The 22384-nt window shown below is 39.0% G+C and overlaps 1 protein-coding gene across 2 annotated transcripts; it reads right to left on the minus strand.

Moving 5' to 3' along the window:
• Positions 1 to 3274: 3274 nt before the first annotated feature.
• On the minus strand, positions 3275 to 6060 carry LOC121051648. Of its 2 annotated transcripts, none has more exons than XM_040514448.1 (3): positions 5997 to 6060; positions 3864 to 4825; positions 3275 to 3418 (listed from the first exon to the last, which is right to left on the minus strand). In XM_040514448.1, exons 2-3 carry the CDS (start codon positions 4815 to 4817, stop codon positions 3371 to 3373), a joined length of 1002 nt encoding a protein of 333 aa, XP_040370382.1. In that variant the 5' UTR covers positions 4818 to 4825; positions 5997 to 6060; the 3' UTR covers positions 3275 to 3370. The 2 variants fall into 2 exon arrangements, with proteins under 2 accessions (XP_040370382.1, XP_040370384.1); XM_040514450.1 differs by lacking the exon at positions 5997 to 6060 and adding an exon at positions 5713 to 5757.
• Positions 6061 to 22384: the final 16324 nt, after the last annotated feature.

Genomic DNA, 22384 nt, shown 5'->3' on the forward strand with positions numbered 1-22384 from the left:
CTTCTCTCACGCCATGTCACTTCATTAATTCGATCTCCATTCATGGTTGGCTCAAGAGTCTTGTTTTGGCAAGCTTTCCTTTTCTGGACAGGGTTTCCTGGTTGGACCAGGAAAGCTTCATTTCTTCATTTCTGTTCATTTGTGCTTCCCTTTGTACTTCATCTTGTCTCCCTCCAACGTTGGCTAGCTTCTCTCTCCATTTGTGAGCTCATTTCAGCTTATTTATGACAAGGACCTGAAAATAGAAACTAGTAAGAAAAATAGAAACTTTCCTAAACTGAAAATGAGAAACTTTCTAAAAATGAAAAATAGAAACTACAAAAATGGAAACTTCTATAAATAGGAACTTTCCCATTCAAAGAATGGAAACTTTCCTAAACAGGGTTTTATTAAGGAAATAACGCAGAAAATGTAGGGAAATGCAGTTAAAATGTCGCATTAAAATGCTCCTATCAATATTACTAGGGAACGTTTTGGACACCAAATAATTAACAATATCTGCATACCAAGGCTCACTTACCTGGATTCCGAAGAGTTGTTCATCCGGAAACATCTCCACTAAGGGTATGGCGTCCTCTTCACTCACTAGCCTACTCAAGTGATCTGCCACAACGTTGTCAGAGCCCTTTTTATCCTTGATCTCAACATCAAACTCTTGAAGCAAGAGTATCCAACGAATTAGCCTAGGTTTTGCCTCCTTCTTTGACATCAGGTACCTCAGAGCTGCATGATCAGAATAAATAATAACTTTAGTACCCAACAAATAAGATCGAAATTTTTCTAAGGCAAAAACAACAGCTAGAAGTTCTTTTTCAGTTGTAGAGTAATTGAGTTGAGCATCATTAAGGGTCCTAGAAGCATAGTAGATGGCGTGGGGCTTCTTGTCCCTTCTTTGTCCTAGCACGGCCCCAATGGCATAATCTGAGGCGTCACACATGATGTCAAAGGGTAGAGACCAATCTGGTGGAAGCATAATTGGTGCAGACGTTAGAAGCTCCTTCAAAGTGTTGAATGCCTTCTTGCAATCCTCATCAAACTCAAACGCCACTTCCTTTTGAAGTAGACGACATAGGGGCCTAGAAATCTTGGAAAAATCCTTGATAAAGCGCCTGTAGAAACCTGCATGTCCAAGAAAAGAACGGACCTCCCTCACACTTGTGGGGTATGGTAAGTATCTAACAAGATCTACTTTAGCTTTATCTACTTCAATTCCACGTTTAGAGATAATATGCCCTAAAACTATTCCTTGTTTAACCATAAAGTGACATTTTTCCCAATTTAAAACAAGGTTAGTTTCTTCACAACGTACAAGTATCAATTCTAAGTTACTTAAGCAATTTTCGAAATCTTTACCAAAGACAGAAAAGTCATCCATAAAAACTTCAATAATTTTCTCAATAAAATCAGAAAAGATACTTACCATGCACCTTTGAAACGTACCTGGGGCGTTGCATAGTCCGAATGGCATTCTTCTGTAGGCAAACGTTCCAAAAGGACAAGTGAAGGTCGTTTTCTCTTGATCCTCATGAGCAATGGCGATTTGATTGTAACCAGAATATCCATCCAAGAAGCAATAAAACTCATGGCCAGCTAACCTCTCAAGCATCTGATCAATGAATGGCAAAGGGAAGTGATCCTTCCTAGTAGTGGCGTTGAGCTTCCTATAGTCAATACAAACTCGATGTCCAGTCACAGTTCTCTGAGGCACTAACTCATTCTCTGCATTCTTCACAACAGTTATTCCAGACTTCTTTGGCACAACTTGAACTGGTGAAACCCACTTAGAATCTGAAATAGGGTATATGACGCCACAATCAAGAAGCTTGATGACTTCTTTCTTCACAACTTCCATCATGGGTGGATTCAATCGTCTTTGAGCCTCCCTAGTTGGCTTAGCTCCCTCCTCAAGCAAAATCCTATGGACACAGGTGGTAGGGCTAATTCCCTTGATATCTGCCAAGGTCCAACCAATTGCAGTTTTGTGTCTCTTAAGCATCTCCACAAGTTTGTCCTCTTGAGTTGGCGTCAAGGATGATGAAATGATTACAGGCAATGTCTCTTTATCTCCCAAATAAACATACTTCAAATGATCTGGCAATGGCTTTAGTTCTAGGGTAGGTGCCTGGATCACTGAAGGTAAAGGTTTGTTAGTAGAGATGGAAAGTGAAAAAGAAGGACTTGACCTACCTACATAGGACGTTGCCTCAAGAGAAGCAACGTTTTCTAGGTGGATAGATTCATAAGAATCCGTGAGCTCTTCCTTAGGTATGGTGACGCCATTTTCAAGAATGCCAACGCCACTTGCAATGGTTGAAGCCATGGCATCATCCTCCATAATCTCCATGAATTTCTGCGCAAGTTCATCAAGTATATCAATAGAAAAACATGATTGAAAATCACTTAGGGGATACCTCATAGCTTCAAAAATGTTGAAGCCAACAACTTCTCCATCGAATTCCATTGACAAGGTGCCAGAATACACATCAATTTTAGTCCTAGCCGTCCTCATGAAGGGACGACCTAGCAAAAGTGGCGTTGACTTGGGAGAAGGCTCCTCCATCTCTAGGACGTAAAAATCAGCTGGGAAGATTAACTCACCCACCTGCACAAGTACATCCTCAACTAACCCCTTAGGGTATGCATTAGATCGATCTGCCAAATGAATAATAACATTATCATGTTTAAGTTCACCTAGACCTAGAGATGCATAAACAGAATATGGCATAACATTTATAGACGCACCTAAGTCTAGCATGGCATTTTCAAATCTAGTGGTTCCAATAACACAAGGGATAGAAAAACTCCCTGGATCCTTACACTTGTCAGGCATTTTGCGTTGAAGCACAGCTGAGACGTTCTCACTTACCTTCACCACTTCTCTCTCACGGTTTTGTCTCCTTGTGGTGCAAAGTTCCTTCAAAAATTTTGCATACTTAGGAATTTGCTTTATGGCCTCAAGGAGAGGTATGTTGATTTGCACTTTCTTGAAGGTTTCCAAGATGGCCTTTTCGGCCTCATCCTTCTTGGATCTAGCATATCTGCTTGGGAAAGGCAATGGAGAGGAAGATGGATTAGCAATAACCGAATTGAAAGAGTTAGAAACATTACCTTGAAAAGTTCGGTTGTGCATTTGAAGGTTGAGACGTCACATGAGCCTTGGACGTTGCAGGGTCCTCCTCCTCCTCTAAAGTTGACGTTGAGTTCTTTTTGGGAGGCTTAGGAAGGTCTACAAGGGTCTTACCACTCCTTGTAGTCACGACTTTGGCTTGCTCAAAGTGAGGATTTGGGATGGTGCCACTTGGTAACTTACCTTGCTCATGAAACTTACCCATGAACTCCACCACTTGACTCATTTGCTTCTTCATCTCAGCTACATCTGTGGATATGGCGTTGATTTGGTTCCCATGATTAGTTTGACCTGCAATTAAAGCTTGAGTAGACTTGGTTAGTGCCTTGATCAACTCATCATTAGAAGAAGAAGAAGCATTTGAATTAAAATTCGAATTGAAAGGAGTAGGGTTAGGAGGTTGAGGCTTTTGATAAAAGCCTTGAGGACGTTGTTGGAAGCCTTGAGGTGCATTTTGAACGTTCTCATTGTCCTTCCAACGAAAATTTGGGTGATCCCTCCATCCAGGATTGTAAGTATTCGAATATGGATCATTCCTAGGACGTTGGTACCCTTGTTGGAAACCTATGGCGTTGACACCTTCTTGTCCTCCACTTTCCATGAGTTGAGGGCATTGGTCAGACACATGCCCTTGCATAGAACAAACTCCACACACCATGACTTGTCCATGTGATCCCTGAGACACTATGCAAGTAAGTTTGTTAATTTTATCTTCCAATTGAGCTAAAGTACTTACCTCATGGACCCTTTCACGTGTGGTGGTGGATTTGGGCCTAGAGCTTCCAAATTGTTGTTGATTCAAGGCCCTATTCTCAATAAGGATCATTCCAGCCGCAGGCTCCTTGTCAACAAAAGATCCACCAGAAGCTGCATCTAGCATATCTCTTTCCAATGGTGTGAGACCATCATAAAAGCAAGTGAGCAAGGTCTCCTCCTTCATGCCATGTTGAGGGCATTGAGTGATGAGAGACTTGAACCTTTCATAGTATTCTGCGTAGGACTCATCCTGCCCTTGTTGGATGCCACTTATCTTTTTCCTTAACATGATGATGCGAGATGTAGGAAAATACTTCTCAAGAAACGCCTTCATCATGTCTCCCCAAGAAGTAATTCGTCCACTAGGCAACTCATAAAGCCACTGCTTTGCCTTGTCAGCCAACGAAAATGGGAAGGCCTTCAACTTCAAAATATGCTCATCAGCTCCTTGAGGCTTCATGCTAGTGCAGATGAACTGAAATTCCATCAAGTGGTTGTTGGGATCTTCCATAGGGAGTCCATGGAATGTAGGAAGACGATGAAGCAACCCAGACTTCAACTCAAAATCAGCTGTTAATCCCTCAGCTGCAGCAGGGTAGGTTATGCAGGTTGGCACTCCCCCAGGTGGGATGACGGATGTAGAGAGTTGCCTTATGGTGAGAGCCATTGGTGGTGGTGGTGGTGGAACGACTAAAAGTGCACGAGGTGATGGAGGTGGCGTTTGGTGTGGTGATGGAACAACTGAAGTGTCAGAAGCTTCTGATCCTCCCTCTACTCTATTCCCTTCACTATCTAATTGAAGCTCACGAAATTGAAGTGGAGTGGTAACTTGGATGTCAAAGAGATCCGAGTTTTTCTTAAGCTTTTCAATTCGTGCTTGAATGACGTGGAGGGGCGTTTTGGTGTACTTGGGTGGTTCAGACGATCCAGACATTCATTGATCTGTAGTAGAACAAAAGAATAATGTTAGTAAGGTATAAACATGACGTGGACCAAGGTACACACACCAAAACGTCACATATATACAAGTATACACATGGTCAACGAAAATTTATAGTGGTTAGTTACAATCTTCTACAACTTTCAAAGTAATCAACTTAAATAAGTAGTCGTTAAGTCAAGGTTTAGACGTGCGGCCCAAAGATTCTAATGTTAATGCAAGTCTCCCCCTATCTATCTTTTGGTAACTCTTTTCACACAGAGCCAGGTAGTAGAGGAACAATTTTGGCGGAGCTCAGCTCACTTGTTTAGCAGGGGACGAGACCCTTTGCTAGCACTTCTTGTATCCAATCAACCTAGACACTCTGCATTACTAAGGTGCGCCTACTTGATAAAAAGAGTTGCTTGACAAGCATTAATAAAAGAACTTTCACCTATTCCGTTATGACCTACAACATTCGTACCCAAGCCAATTATTTTCGAAAATTGTCTAAGTATATTGACTCAATGAGACGTCATGAACTTTGTTTTGGACGTGCGGCCCAAGTCCTTGGCTATACACATAGTCTTTTTCAAATCCTTTGGGCAACCTTACTGAAATGGCCAGTTGGGGGAGGACGAGCACGAGAGGTAGAACCCATTTTGGCAATTGCCGTTCTGGATTCAAAACCCGTCATGAACGTTGTCCCCTTTCTAGACACCATTCCACATAGGCTATACTTACTTAGATAAGAAAAAATACTAAGTGCAAGACATTGTTCGATTGTTAATAAAAGCCGCCCTCAACCTTAATAGACCTGATTCAGGTTCTAGAAAGGGGTTTAGGCTAATATTAACAAAGGGACTTCACCTATTCCATTAAAATTCACGGCCCCTTACCAAATCAATACCTTAGTGGCGTTTTCATCACATGAAGACTTTTCAATCCCCGGCAACGGCGCCAAAAATTGATACGTGCAAAAGCATTCGCCAATTTAAACCCTGAAAATGTCGAGCGTTAGTATAGGATAAGCAGGGATCGTTCAAGCCGGGGATTGAGGGTGCTAACATGTGAGAAACAAATCAAAGAAACATAGAATATACATTACACAAAAATTAGAATTTTTTACAAGTACAAGCATGCAAAAATTTCGAACAACAAAAGAAACAACAAAGAATTAGAGAGCATACATACATTCACACGAATTTAGAGAGCAAGGAATGAGAGAATAACAAAAATATACAAGTATATATATAGGCATGGACGAAAATAAGAGAGAAAACAAGTTAGAAAAGGTTTAGAAATCCTACTCCTATTTATACACAATTTACAAGTCCAAATCATATTGGGAATCCATATACAACAAGGATTACTAGTTATATACTAATTAGGATTACTTAATTACTAAGAAAACAAATTATTGACCAAGTCAAACATTAAATCCTAAGTCAAAACTAACTCTAACTACTTTCCCTAAAATTTAGGAACCTATCCGTTAAATTAAGGAGACCTAACAAACTCATAACAAACTCCTAAAAAAACACTAAAACTAAAACAAACACATATTTACTATTCACGGAGACACTATTCACGAATTAAAAACATTTATTATTTTTTTTTATTTAACTAGGTTAACATGCTACCTAAAAATCTAAGTTAATTTTATTTATTTACACAAACAAGAAAACATAAAGATGGGGGGTTTTTGAAGATTGAAAACATAAATTTTCAGAAAATAAACAAAGATTGAAAACGTTTTTATTTACATAGGTGGGAAAAGAAGAATTTTTGAAGAACAATTTTTCAAGAACTAATCAAGAACAATCCATTCATGCAATCTTTAATCTTTTAGTTACCATGAAACGATATCAACCAAGAAACAAAGTTACAAGCGCCCAATGTCCCTTATATGACTTCCCTTTACACAATTGAGTAGAACAAGCGCCTAAACAATATACTTCAAATGCAGGTATCACACAATCAAAGCAACTCATGATCTCATGCATTCGAATCATTAAGCACAAGTGAAAGTTTAGTCAATAAACATGCAAATTCAAGTACTCAAAGCAAGTCTTTTCATTACATGCATAATCTGATCTCGACCTTTGTACAAAGCCTTTACTACTTTAACGAACTAGGATCAACAAGCGTTCACCTAATTACTAGCTCCAATTACATGCAATCATCCTAAGTTGCGCACCCAAAGAACAAGAACACATAAAAGTTTTCCATAAAACAAAACCAGATTATCATTCCATATTTCGGCAACAAATAAAGATCAAACACGCATAAACCAATCAATCATTGAAAAGAACATCAAAATCGCATTCAAAAATCAGAAAGTTATCTCATGGTTTCGGTTTTACACATAAGGAAAACAAAACAGAAAATACAACTACAAAAACACTAAACCGTAAAGAAAACATAGGGAAGATGGTATGAACAACCCTTGACTACGTCCCAAGGTCCAAAGCAGATCCAAGGCAGCAACACAAGGTAGAATTCACGGCTAGGATGGAGGATGGCACGGCTAGGAACTTGTAGATGCAAAAACCTGAAACTCAAGAGCAAACCGGTGAGAAACGAAATTGTGGAGAATAATGTGTCAACCCTGAACGTCTAATACACAAGGTATATATAGTAGAACGTCTCAAGGCACTCCCAATTCGTTTCTACTTGGTTTCTCTTAGTTCGTGTTGATTTAGGACTTCTTTCTCTCAAAACAGATTTCCGGCAGGATTGACCTCAGTCCACTAAAACGGCCATAACTTTCTCTAGAAAATAGCTATTGATGAGCTGTAAAAAGCTCTGGAAACTAGACATCCGTAGCTTTCCAACCATATAAAGATCATAATTTTCTGAGCTCTGAGCGATTTTTGACACTCCGTTGAAGTTGACTGATCTGCACAGGCAGATTTCCGAATCTGTAATGGATTTGACTTTTAATGCACAAGTTGAGTCCAATTCGATTTCCCTTTGCATCACATGCCTCTCACATGTCTTCCACGCCTATTCTGAAGTAGAAACGTCAAGAACTTGATAGAACCTTCAAGAACCCTCAAGAAATTCCAATCCTTACTCAACAAGAAGTCCAAATTCCACATTGCTTTGAAATCCGAATTCCTTGTTGCTTTCTCTTCCATGTGCACGGCATATGATCTTCTTGAGACTTCTAGATGCTTCTTGTACATTCCATAGCTCTCCTAGTATGAGTAGAACTCCATATGCAAGTAGGTTTCCTAGTTGAATACAAACTTCTTTTCTGCGATTCTTCTACACTCTTCCGGAACCTTCTTGAGTAATCCTTATCCAACAGGGACTCCTTGTCACACTAGGATTCCTTATCTGAGTAGAATTGGGTCTCCCTATTCAAGTAGAACTTCTAATTTCCGCGACTTAAGAGTTTGAATCCAAGTCAGCTTCTGATTCCTACTCCAACTAGGATTCCTTTTCCTAGTCAAACTGGGAAAACTTCCATTTCTTCATTTCTTTCCATTTCTGCGCCACTTGTGCCTTCCTTAGCCATTTTTGGACTTTGAGACTCCATTTTCACCTGTAAAACACTGACTAAGTTAAATTGATCAAGATAAAGGAAATAACTTAGCAAAATATAGGGTTTAAACATTATAAACGTCGCATTTTATGCTCCTATCAGTCAATCATGACATGTTTAACGCATGAAACACATAGAAAGGCTATCAACTCAAGTGTACAACTTAGTATGAATAAGTTCACCTAATTGCAATCCTCTTCAATGGAACTCGATTTTTGTCCAAAACCTTTACTACTTTTGATTTAAGTTACACAAAACAAAAAGTTGATTTCATGTTCTTAAATCTAGCACCAATTACATGCATATATCCTAAGTTGGCCACCAAAGAACATAAACATATAAAAGTTTTCTGTAAAACAAATTCAATCGAACGATCACACATAAGCAACTTTGGAATCACAACATAGAAATCGAAAATCCTTAATCAATCATAAAATTTCAGAATTAAAACTTTGTTCAAACATCAATGTCAACTAGAACAATTCCAACGAAATCAAACAAGATTACAAAGAAAGAGGTTGAATTACACCGTGAGATGGAGATGGGGATGAAAGGTCAAACGTATGGAGTCTTGAATCTCGAAAGCAAGCTTCAAGGTGGAGAATGGATGATGATGCTCACGGCTCCTTCTTCTTCTTCTTCTTCCTTGCTTGAAACGTTGAATGCACTAGAGGATGGAGAGAGCTTTCGCGTGGAGAGAATTTCTGAATTATGGGACGTTCTAGACGTCTAGGGTTGTGGAGTTTATATAGGGGACGGCTATGCTTGGTCTCCAAGCCGTGAATTTCTGATTTTCTTCCAAGGAATTAAATTAATAATTCCACATAGCTTCCACCAATGAGAAATTGCCAAGTAAGCCCTAGTGTGTCATCCAACCAATCATAAAACTCCAAGAAGATTCCCTAATATATTCTTGCCGAAATACCTTGAATATTTTCTGATTTTCTTCTTGTATTTTCGTCCAAAATATACTTAGGGTTTCTAGGAATGAATCTAGACGCCATTTGGTGCTTTTCTTGATTTCTTTCCTTAAACTTCACCCTAGAAAATCTCTTGGCGTAATCTTTTATTTTCTTCTTTATTTTCACGCCACTTTTCTCTCCTCCCTTTGGTTTTCACGGCAACACATCCCTAGGGTTTACTTCTTGCGTCACAAACCCTAATTTCATGGGCTTTGATGGGTCTTGATCCATTTTGCCGAAAATCCAAAGAGTTCTTGGGCCTCGTTGCTTCTTCTTTAAGCCTTCTCATCTTCCAACGCAAAACACATTATTTTTCCATTTCTTTTTCATGGTTGCGTTGGAAACTTGCTAGGGAAGCCTTCCTCCATTTCGCAGGGTTTCCTGGTTGGACTAGGAAAGCTTATTTCTTCATTTCTGCTCAATTGTGTGGCCCTTTTTCTCTCATATTTGTTCGTCTTGATGTTCGCAAGCTCCTCTTTCCATTCGTGAGTTCATTTCCACTTTTTAGCTCGGAGGTCCTGAAAATAGAAACTAGTATGAAAAATAGAAACTTTCCAGAAATGAGAAATGAAAACTACAAAAATGGAAACTTTCTACAATAAGGAACTTTCCCAATCAAAGAATGGAAACTTTCCCAAACAGGGATTTTTCAAGGAAATGGCGCAGAAAATGTAGGGAAAAACAGTTAAAACGTCGCATTAAAATGCTCCTATCATATGCCAAGTTCCTCAACGAGCTTTGCACTACTAGGAGGGTAAACCGTGAAAAGGAGGTGGTAAAGGTAAGTGAGAACGTCTCTGCCTTGATTCAGAGGAAGATTCCTCCAAAGTGTAAGGATCCTGGAAGCTTTACTATTCCTTGTACTATTGGTAACTCTAGATTTAAGAATGCCATGCTAGACCTAGGTGCATCTGTTAATGTTATGCCCTACTCTGTTTATGAAACCCTAGGTCTAGGGGAACTTAAATCTGACAATGTTATCATTCAATTAGCTGACAGATCCAATGCATACCCTAGAGGTTTGTTGGAGGATGTGCTTGTACAGGTTAACCATCTTATCTTCCCAGCTGATTTCTATGTGTTGGAAATGGAGGACTCCCCTGTAAGTTCAACTCCATTGCTTTTGGGACGTCCTTTCTTAAGGACAGCTAGGACAAAGATTGATGTGTATGAAGGTTCTCTTACAATGGAGTTCGATGGTGACATTATTGGCTTTAACATTTTTGAAGCCATGAGGTATCCCCTAGAGATTCATGACTGTTTTTCTACTGATATTTTGGATGAACTTGCGCAGAAAATGTTTGACATTATGCATGAGGATACCTTAGTCACTACCCTTGAGAGTGGGGTAGGCTATACAAAGGAAGGAATCACCATTCCAGAGGACAAGTTGAAAGACACTTGTGAGGAGAAAATCATTGAAAACGTCTCCTTCCTTGAGGCATCTCCCTATCTAGGTAAGTCTATTTCTCCCTTGTCCATTCAGTTATCCACTAACAAGACTTTACCTTCAGTGGTCCAGGCCCCAGAACTTGAGCTAAAAACTCTTCCACACCATTTGAAGTATGTCTACTTAGGGGACAAGGAGACCTTACCAGTGATTGTGTCCTCTGCACTGACGACTCCACAAGAAGAGAAGTTGGTGGAAATGTTGAAGCAACACAAGACCGCCATAGGATGGACATTGGCGGGCATCAAGGGAATCAGCCCTACAACTTGCGTTCATAGGATACTTCTGGAGGAGGGGTCTAAACCCACTAGAGAGGCTCAACGTCGTCTCAACCCTCCAATGATGGAAGTTGTGAAGAAGGAGGTTATCAAACTCCTTGATTGTGGGGTAATCTACCCTATTTCTGACTCCAAGTGGGTCTCCCCAGTTCAGGTCGTGCCCAAGAAATCTGGGATCACTGTGGTGAAGAATGCTGATAACGAACTGGTGCCTCAAAGGACAGTCACAGGCCACAGAGTTTGCATTGACTATAGGAGGCTCAACGCAACTACAAGGAAAGACCACTTTCCTCTGCCATTCATTGATCAGATGCTTGAGCGCCTAGCTGGACATGACTACTACTGCTTCTTGGATGGATACTCTGGTTACAACCAGATTGCAATTGCAAATGAAGATCAAGAGAAGACAACCTTCACTTGCCCCTTTGGAACGTTTGCTTATAGACGTATGCCCTTCGGACTTTGCAACGCTCCAGGTACTTTTCAGAGATGTATGGTAAGTATCTTTTCAGATTATATTGAGAAAATCATAGAGGTATTCATGGATGACTTTTCAGTTTTTGGAAAGAATTTTGATGATTGTCTAAATAATCTGGAGATAATTTTGAAACGTTGCATGGAAACTAACCTTGTACTTAATTGGGAAAAATGCCATTTTATGGTTCAACAAGGGATAGTCCTAGGACATATTGTCTCTGCTAGGGGCATAGAGGTTGATAAGGCCAAGGTGGATATTGTGCGTCACTTACCCTCTCCCACTTCTGTGAGAGAGATTCGTTCTTTCCTTGGCCATGCAGGTTTTTACAGGAGGTTCATCAAGGACTTCTCCAAAATTTCGAGACCCTTATGTCAACTACTCCAGAAGGATGTGCCATTTCACTTTGACAAGGAGTGTCAAGAAGCTTTTGACAAGCTTAAGGATTTGTTGACATCTGCCCCCATCATGTTACCTCCAAACTGGTCCTTACCCTTTGAGTTGATGTGTGATGCCTCTGACTATGCAGTTGGAGCTGTTTTGGGGCAAAGGAAGGACAAGCTACCCTATGCCATCTACTACGCCTCAAGGACTCTCAATGATGCACAGATGAACTATTCAACCACAGAGAAAGAGCTCCTTGCAGTTGTCTTTGCCCTTGAGAAGTTTCGCTCTTACTTACTTGGTACCAAAGTTACTATCTTTACTGACCATGCAGCCTTGAAATACTTGATGACCAAGAAGGAGGCGAAACCAAGGCTCATCAGATGGATCCTACTCTTGCAAGAATTTGACGTGGAAATCAAGGACAAGAAGGGTAGTGAAAACGTGGTAGCTGACCATTTGAGTCGCTTGGTGCATGCAGAAGATCATCTCCCTCTGGTGGAGACATTTCTAGATGAGCAACTCTTTGGACTTCAGGTAAGTGAACCATGGTATGCAGATATTGTGAACTATATTGTGTCTAGGAAGATTCCTGATACCATGTCACGTGCTCATAGAGATAGGCTTAAGAAAACTGTTAAGCAATATGTTTGGGATGAACCTTATCTATGGAAATATTGTTCTGATCAATTGATTAGAAGATGTGTGCCTGAACATGAACATAATGCTATACTTTCGTTTTGCCACTCTAAAGCATGTGGGGGTCACTTTGGGTCAAAGAAAACAGCATTAAAAGTGTTAGAATCTGGGTTCTATTGGCCAACTTTGTTTAGGGATGCACATGCCTATTGTTTAACTTGTGATAAGTGCCAAAGAACAGGAAACCTAGGTCCTAGAGATCAAATGCCCTTGACTAATATCATAACTGTTGAAATCTTTGATGTCTGGGGTATAGATTTCATGGGACCTTTCCCATCATCTTTTGGGTTTATATATATCTTACTTGCAGTGGACTATGTTTCCAAATGGGTGGAAGCAAAGGCCACTAGAACTAATGACTCTAAGGTTGTTGCAGATTTTATCAAGTCTAACATCTTTAGCAGGTTTGGAATGCCTAGAGTTCTCATTAGTGATGGTGGATCCCATTTTTGCAATAGGACGATTGAGGCTCTCTTGAAGAGATATGATGTGACACATAAGGTTTCTACACCTTATCACCCCCAAACTAGTGGGCAGGCGGAGGTCTCTAATCGTCAGATCAAGGGGATATTGGAGAAGACTGTGAACCCTAACAGGAAAGATTGGTCCTTGCGTCTAGAGGATGCTTTGTGGGCCTACAGAACTGCATACAAAACTCCCATAGGTATGTCCCCATATCGAATAGTCTATGGCAAACCTTGCCATTTACCTGTGGAGTTAGAGCATAGAGCTTGGTGGGCTGTGAAGCAGTTCAACATGGATATTGACGCAGCTGGGCTTCATAGAAAGTTGCAATTGCAAGAGTTAGAGGAGATTAGGAATGATGCCTTCGAGAGTGCTAAGATTTACAAGGACAAGACTAAGGCATTCCATGATAAAATGATTCGAAGGAAGACTTTTGTTGTGGGACAAAAAGTTCTTCTCTTCCATTCTCGTCTCAAACTCTTCCCAGGTAAACTTCGTTCTCGTTGGATTGGGCCTTTTGTTATCACTCATGTGTTTCCTCATGGAGCTGTGCAGATAAAGAGTGAACAAACAGGTAATGAGTTCAAGGTGAATGGGCATCGCTTGAAGCCTTACTATGAGGCATTTGTGGAACATGAAGTGGAGGATGTACCCCTCCAAAACGTTCCAAACCCTGAGGATTAAATGGAGGTACAAGTCTAGGCTGAAAGACTATAAACATTAAGCGCTGCTTGGGAGGCAACCCAATTCAGAAGTAGCTGTGGAGGAGTCATCAACGCAGATTTGTTTTATCTCTCCCTTTTACTTCTCCAATTTTTCTTTATTTTAGTAGTCATTTTCGTAAATTTCCACCCTACATGCTTATTTGTTTCATTGCATGCTTATTCTTGATTACATTGAGGACAATGCAATATTTAAGTGTGGGGGAAGGGATTTATATTTTTAGTTTTTTATTTTGAGTCATATATTGAAAAAAATACAAAAAAAAAAAATTGAAAAATGTCAAAAATTCAAAAAATTTTCGTTGCTTTTGTTTTTGTTTTTGAGTCTTAGGATGCCCTTTCAACTGTCTAGGATGATTCTATATCTCTGAAATCATGACTAAAAGAGGATCACAAAAATTGAGATGATTTAAACATGGTATTCTTTGGTTAATTGAGATATATGAAAAATATGTGCCTTGTAGTGGATATGGATTTCGAAACTTTGGTACAGAATATGAGCATGTTAAGATGAGTTTTGATTCATATAAACCCATGTGAGATAATTGAGCCATGTCCCTTTTTCTTGGAGTGATAAATGAAAAATACATTCTTAATTTCTTGGCGATATTTTGATGATCTCATTATTCTTTCATTTGATTGACTGCTTGCCATAGATTAAGTTTGATGGACTAGAGAATGCTAGAATTCGCTCTTGTGCTTGTTGAGACGTTTGTCAATACATGGCCCTGATTCTGGAAGGGCTATAGGCATCCTAGGAATTACCACCATTGCCATATAAACTTGTGTCCCTATTTGTGCCCGTCGTGGGACTCCCCTAGATAAGCCTCTTTGAGCCTACATTAAGCCTTTTCGTTCATCACCCTAAAATCCTTAACCATGAAGCTTAGTATAGTTACAACCCTACCCTTTGTTCTAAGAACTTAGTGGAGCTATCTTTTGAGACATACTACATGGGTTTGGTGCTAAGGATGAAAATTGAGAAGAGGTGAAAGTTCAAGTGTGGGGGTAGACTTGTCCATAAAAAAAAAAAAAAAAAAAAAAATAGGTGAAAGCCGTGAAAAATGAAAAGAAAAGAAAAAAATGTACGGCTAGAAAAGAAAAGAAAGAAATATTTATGGATTTTAGTCCCCCATACTTAGTGATTTTGGAGTTTACTTTGAAATGAAGGCCTATTAAAGAAAAATTTGGCCTTTGTCCATTCACTATAGTTCAGGGGAAGTTTACAATGAAGATTGGGCCCAACATGAAGACATTAGGCCCCTTTTATGTTACCTCTAGGGGAAGTAACGTTTTTGCAATGCATTGGTGGATTTCTTGTGGTCTCTACATTTACATGTGCTCTGCTAGGTTTTTAGGACACTTTGATAAATCCTTACCCTTCATTTCTTAAAACCTTGAGCCTTGGCCCCATTACAACCTTTAAGAAGACCTTCTTGATCCTTAAGATGGGACAGCCCTTGATGTGGAGATGAGTTACAAGAGTTGAACCTATGGCTTGGGTCCATCTGTGCAAGTAGTTGGTATCCTTCATGAGATCTTTAAAGAAAATTATACATGTGCTTTCGTTTCTTGAATTATGTGATATACTTGCTATCTTTCACATATACTTGAGTGTATAAGCTTTTAAGCATTGCCATGATCTGAGAGAAGAAAGAGTGGATATAACTTGTGAGGATTTGAATCATACTTGTTTGAAGCATGCTTAACAGAAACCATCACCATTGTTCCAACCAAGTCCTACTTGTGTATATGTAACTTATGTGTTTTAATTAACTCTCGAATGCCTAAACATTTATTCTTGGTGAAGTGCTAATCTTGGTGTTGTGAAAGTAAGAGATTGCTGAGACAAATAGTTGAAGGGCAATAGAGTCATTGTTTTTGTAGAGTCTTTAAATTTTCGTTAAGTCTTAGTGTGATTTTGCTAAGGGACTAGCAAAAGCTAAGTGTGGGGGAATTTGATAGGAGCATTTTAATGCGACGTTTTAACTGCATTTCCCTGTACTTTCTGCGTTATTTCCTTAATAAAACTCTGTTTAGGAAAGTTTCCATTCTTTGATTGGGAAAGTTCCTATTTGTAGAAAGTTTCTATTTTTGTAGTTTCTATTTATCATTTTTAGTAAGTTTCCATTTTCGGTAGTTTCTATTTTTCATTTTTTAGAAAGTTTCCCATTTTCAGTTTAGGAAAGTTGCCATTTTTCATTTTAGGAAAGTTTCTATTTTTCTTATTAGTTTCTATTTTCAGGACCTCCGAGCTAAAAAGTGGAAATGAACTCACAAATGGAAAGAGGAGCTTGCGAAAGTCAAGGGGAGTAAAAATGAAGAACAATGGGCCACAGAAATGAGCAGAAATGAAGAAAAGAAGTTTTCCTGGTCCAACCAGGAAACCCTGCGAAAAGGAGGAAAGCTTACCTATGAGGTTTCCAACGTTATCATGAAAAAGAAATGGAAAAATGAAGTGTTATGATGTTGGAAGGTGACAAGGCTTGAAGTTGAAGCAACAAGGCCCAAGAACTCTCAAGAATGAAGTGGATTTTCGGCAAATGGATCAAAGGCCCATTAAGCCCACGCAAGTAGGGTTTATGACGCATGAATAAACCCTAGGGGAGAATTTGCAATCCAAAGCAAGAGAGAAACAAGGAAGTTGGCGTTAAAAATCAGAAAATAAGAAGAGATTTTCTAGGGAGATTTTCTAGGGCTATTTTTATGGAAAGAAAATACTTGGAGATAAACCCTAGAGATATTATTGCCGTGGAATTCCAAGAGGAAAAGAAGGAATTGCCGTGAATTAAAGAAGAAACCCTAGAGAATTCGGCAAGGAGATATTCAAGGGAGAAATAAAAGGAAAGAGAAAAAGGTGGAGACCAAGAAAAGCTCAAAAGAAGTCTAGATTCATCCCTAGAATTCCTAAAGGAAGTTTGGCCGAAATTAAACAAGAAAAATCAGAAATAATCTCAAGGAATTTCGGCAATATTTCTAGGGAATTAAATGGAATTTTGTGATTGGTTGAACCACCTCATAGGGCTTATGTGGCAAGAATTCATTGGAGGAAATTATGTGGAGGAAGCAAGCACATGCCGTGAACTTCTCTAGGGTTTTGGACGGCTTGGACACCTAGGGGCCGTCCCCTATATATACTCACACATTCTCAACGTCAAGGAGTTCCCACTTTTACGTTTACACTTTGAAAAAAATCAGAAAAACTCTCTCTAGCTAGCCGTGCTCTTCTCCATCCTCTAGGGCAACCACGAAGTTCAAGCAAGGCCAAGGAAGAAGAAGACAAGCCGTGCACATCATCCATCACCATCCTTGAAGATTGCTTTCGAAATTCAAGAGACCATTCATCACTTCATTCATCTCATCTTCATCACGGTGTAATCCGATTCTCCTTGTACCTTTGCTTTGTATTTTCGTTGGTTTTGCCTTAGTTGACACATATGTATGAACAAGTGTTGTTTTCTGAAATTTTATGATTAATTGTTAATTTTCAGATTCATATATTGTGATTTATGGTTGCTTTTGTGTGAGTGTTTGATTAAATTTGCATGATAGAAATCTTTTGTATGATAATCTTGAATGGTTCGAAACATTTAGGGTTTTTATGTGAATGTTGCTACGAATTTGAGAACATGGATCAACTTTTTGGTTTTGTGTTCTTGAATCGATAAGTAGTAAAGGTTTTGTACAAAAACCGAATTTAATCAAAGAAGATTGCAATTAGGTGGACTTTTTCATACTAAGTTGCACATTTGAGTTGATAGCCTTTCTAGGTGCTTAATGCGTTAAACATGACTTGATTGACTAGCTTTCTAGGGTTTGATTGCATGTTTAATAGGAGTAATCTAGGTGCTTTCACTTAGGTTAATTAGCATTGAAAGTAAAATATGGGAAATTGTTTGCTTATGAACGTTTCACATGATCAACTCCTCTTGCATGACTATGATGAACAATGATGAACTTGAATTGATTTTAATTATATATTTCGGTTTGATCTTTGTTCTTGCATTTCATTTGTATTTTTATGTTTTTGCATTTTAATTATTTTGTTAGCTTAGCTTTTATTTTCGAAAAAGAAAACCAAAAACAACAAAATCCCCCCTATTTTCGTAAATAATGTTTATAATTGTAAATACCTTTGTGAATATTATACTTTGTTTTAATTTTAATTGTTTGTTTGTGATACGTGCAAAAGCAATCGCCAATTTAAACCCTGAAAAATGTAGTTGTTAGTATAGAATAAGCAGGGATCGTTCAAGCCGGGGATTGAGGGTGCTAACATGTGAGAAATAAATCTAAGGGAAGAATATACATTCCATACGAAAATTACAAGAACATTTACAAAATTACGAAAATTAGAAGTTTACATGCATAAAATTAGAAACAACAAGAGTTAGAGAGCATACATACATTTATCACGAATTAGAAGACAAAGGAATGAGAAAACAACAAAATATACAAGTATATATAGACATCAAATTCGAAACAAACAAAGAAAACCAAGTTAGAATGGGTTTAGAAATCCTACTCCTACTTAAATACATTTTACAAATCCATATCACATTAGAAAACCATATACAACAAGGATTACTAGTTAGATACTAATTAGGATTACTTAATTATTAAGAAAACAAATTATTGACTAAGTCAAACACAAAATACTAAGTCAAAACTAACTCTAACTACTTTTCCTATAAAACACCAAAGAATCCCTAAAATTTAGGAACTCCTAAAAAACACAAAACAAATCCCTAAAAACCACCAAATTAATTCCTAGAAAACACTAACACATATTTACTATTCACGGAGACACTATTCACGAAATTAAAAACATTTATTTATTTATTTTTTTTTTTATTTAACTAGGTTAACATGCTACCTAAAAATCTAAGTTAATTTTATTTATTTACACAAACAAGAAAACATAAAGATGGGGGCGTTTTTTTTTGAAGATTGAAAACATAAATTTTCAGAAAATAATAAAGAACAAAAACGTTTATTTGCATAGGTGGGAAAAGAAGAATTTTCGAAGAACAATTTTTCAAGAAATAATCAAGAACAATCCATTCATGCAATCTTTAATCTTTTAGTTACCAGGGAACGATATCAACCAAGAAACAAAGTTACAAGCGCCCAATGTCCCTTATATGACTTCCCTTTACACAATTGAATAGAACAAGCGCCTAAACAATATATTTCAAATACAAGTATCACACAATCAAAGCAACTCATGATCTCATGCATTCAAATCATTAAGAGCAAGTGAAAGTTTCGTCAATAAACATGCAAATTCAAGTACTCAAAGCAAGTCTTTTCATTACATGCATAATCTGATCTCGACCTTTGTACAAAGCCTTTACTACCATATTGAACTAGGATCAACAAGCGTTCACCTAATTACTAGCTCCAAATACATGCAATCATTCTATGTTGCGCACCAAAGAACAAGAACACATAAAAGTTCTCCATAAAACAAAACCAGATTATCATTCCATATTTCGGCAACTAATAAAGATCAAACACACATAAACCAATCAATCATTGAAAAGAACATCCAAATTGCATTCAAAAATCAGATTGTTAACTCATAGTTTCGGTTTCACTCTTAAAAGAATCAAAACAGAAAATTACAACTACAAGCATACTAAACCGTGAAGAAAACATAGGGAAGATGGTAGAACAACCCTTGATCACGTCCCAAAGACCCAAAGCAGCTCCAAGGTGGTGGCACAAGGTGAAGATCACGGCAAAGATGGAGGATGGCACGGCTAGAACTTGCAAGATGCGAAAACCTGAAACTTGAGAGCAAACCGGTGAGAAACGAAATTGTGGAGAATAATGTGCGACCCCTGAACGTCTAATACACAAGATATATATAGTAGAACATCTCAAGGCACTCCCAATTCGTTTCTACTTGGTTTCTCTTAGTTCGTGTTGATTTAGGACTTCTTTCTCACAAAACAGATTTCCGGCAGGATTGACCTCAGTCCACTAAAACAGCCATAACTTGCTCTAGAAAATAGCTATTGACGAACCGTAAAACTCTCTGGAAACTAGACATCCGTAGCTTTCCAACCATATAAAGATCATAATTTTCTGAGCTCTGAGCGATTTATGACACTCCGTTGAAGTTGACTGATCTGCACAGGCAGATTTCCGAATCTGTATTGAATTCGACTTTTAATGCACAAGTTGAGTCCAATTCGGTTTCCCTTTGCATCACATGCCTCTCACATGCCTTCCATGCCTATTCTGAAGTAGAAACGTCAAGAACCTTCAAGAACCCTCAAGAATCTCACGAAATTCCAATCCTTACTCAACAAGAAGTCCAAATTCCATATTGCTTTGTAATTCGAATCTCTTGTTGCTTCCTTTTCCATGTGCACGGCATATGATCTTCTTGAGACTTCTAGATACTTCATGAACGTTCCCAAGCTCTCCTAGTATGAGTAGAACTCCATATGCAAGTAAGTTTCCTAGTTGAACACAAACTTCTTTTCTGCGATTCTTCTACACTCTTCCGGAACCTTCTTGAGTAATCCTTATCCAACAGGGACTCCTTATCACACTAGGATTCCTTATCTGAGTCGAATTGGGTCTCCTTGTCCAAGTAGAACTTCTAATTTCCGCGACTTAAGAGTTTGAATCCAAGTCAGCTTCTGATTCCTACTCCAACTAGGATTCCTTTTCCTAGTCAAACTGGGAGAACTTCCATTTCTTCATTTCTTTCCATTTCTGCGCCACTTGTGCCTTCCTTAGCCACTTTTGGACTTTGAGACTCCATTTACAGCTGAAAAACACTAACTAAGTTAAATTGATCAGGATAAAGGAAATAACTTAGCAAAATATAGGGTTTAAACATTATAAACGTCGCATTTTATGCTCCTATCAGTTTGTCCTACATTGACAGGTGTACCCTCAATCCCCGGAATAGAACGATCCCTATTTACTTTATACTACTAATGACATTTCAGGGTTAAATTGGTCGCTCAACAAAAGCGACATCAGGAGGACGTCCAGCCCCTACAGGAAACTTTCCCAGATGAGCAGCTCTTTGGGATAGAGGTTAGTGTGCCCTGGTATGCGGATATAGTTAACTATTTAGTCACCAGGACATTTCCTGACACACTTTCCAAAGCTAGTAAGGATAAATTGAAGAAAATGGCTAGGCACTTTATTTGGGATGAGCCCTATTTATGGAAACATTGTAGTGACCAAGTCATTAGGAGATGTGTCCCAGAGTCTGAGCATAGGTCAATTATGTCATTTTGCCATAGTGAGGCTTGTGGAGGCCACTTTGGGCCTCGTAAAACAGCCTTGAAGGTCTTAGATTGTGGATTTTATTGGCCCACTATCTTCAAGGATGCAAACTTGTTTTGTATTTCTTGTGATAGGTGCCAACGGACTGGTAATCTTGGCCCAAAAGATCAAATGCCCATGAGCCCAATAATAAATGTAGAAATTTTTGATGTTTGGGGCATTGACTTTATGGGCCCATTTCCCTCATCTAATGGTTGTTTATATATACTATTGGCTGTGGACTATGTATCAAAGTGGGTGGAAGCAAAAGCCACCCGGACTAACGATTCAAAAGTGGTTGCAGGTTTCTTGAAAACTCACATATTTTCCAGGTTTGGAGTGCCACGTGTGCTAATCAGTGATGGAGGTTCTCACTTTTGCAACCGTACAATCGAGGCTTTGCTGAAGAAGTATGGGGTAACCCATAAGGTGTCCACGCCCTACCACCCTCAGACCAGTGGCCAAGCAGAGGTATCCAACAGGGAGATCAAGAGGATACTCGAGAAGACAGTGGGCCCGACAAGGAAGGATTGGAGCCAGAGATTGGATGATGCGTTGTGGGCCTACAGAACGGCCTACAAGACGCCTATTGGGATGTCTCCCTTTAGGTTGGCCTACGGAAAGGCATGCCACCTTCCAGTGGAGCTAGAGCACAAGGCTTGGTGGGCTGTCCAGAAGTTCAACATGGATTATGATGAAGCGGGCCTACATAGGAAGCTACAGCTAAATGAGCTTGAGGAGATAAGGAATGAAGCCTACGATGCTTCATGGATCTACAAGGAGAAGACAAAGGCCTACCATGACAAAATGATTCGCGGAAAAAGCTTTCAAGTGGGCCAGAAAGTTCTATTATTCCATTCCAGACTTAAGCTATTCCCGGGTAAACTACGTTCTCGTTGGGTTGGCCCATTTATAGTTTCAAATGTGTTTGCTCACGGTGCTGTAGAGATCAAGAGTGAGAAGACGGGGAAGGAGTTCAAGGTAAATGGGCATCGTCTCAAGCCCTACTATGAGTCCTTGGTGGGGCACACATTGGAAGAGATACCCCTCCAGGAGGCACCCCATGACGTGTGAACAAGGAGAAGAGTCCAGGCTGAAGGACTATAAATATTAAGCGCTGCATGGGAGGCAACCCATTTCAACCGAAGCTGTGAAGGAGCCATCAACGAGGGTTTGACATTTCTATCCCTTCACTTGCTTAGGTTGAATTGTACTTGTGTCTTTGTTTGTTTGTTTGTTTGTTTTACCCTTCTCTTATTTTCGTAGCCCCCCCCATATTTAGGGTCTATATACCATAT

This window comes from Rosa chinensis, chromosome 1 (assembly GCF_002994745.2).
Source record: "Rosa chinensis cultivar Old Blush chromosome 1, RchiOBHm-V2, whole genome shotgun sequence".
Classification (NCBI taxonomy): domain Eukaryota; kingdom Viridiplantae; phylum Streptophyta; class Magnoliopsida; order Rosales; family Rosaceae; genus Rosa; species Rosa chinensis.

What these genes read in the sequence shown, in the direction of transcription:
- LOC121051648 (XM_040514448.1), bottom strand. Translation starts at nt 4,817, where the DNA reads ATGTCTGGATCGTCTGAACCACCCAAGTACACCAAAACGCCCCTCCAC. An exon ending in CACGTGAAAGGGTCCATGAG is followed by an intron (nt 3,419 to 3,863) that starts GTAAGTACTTTA and finishes CTTTAATTGCAG; the next exon opens with GTCAAACTAATCATGGGAAC.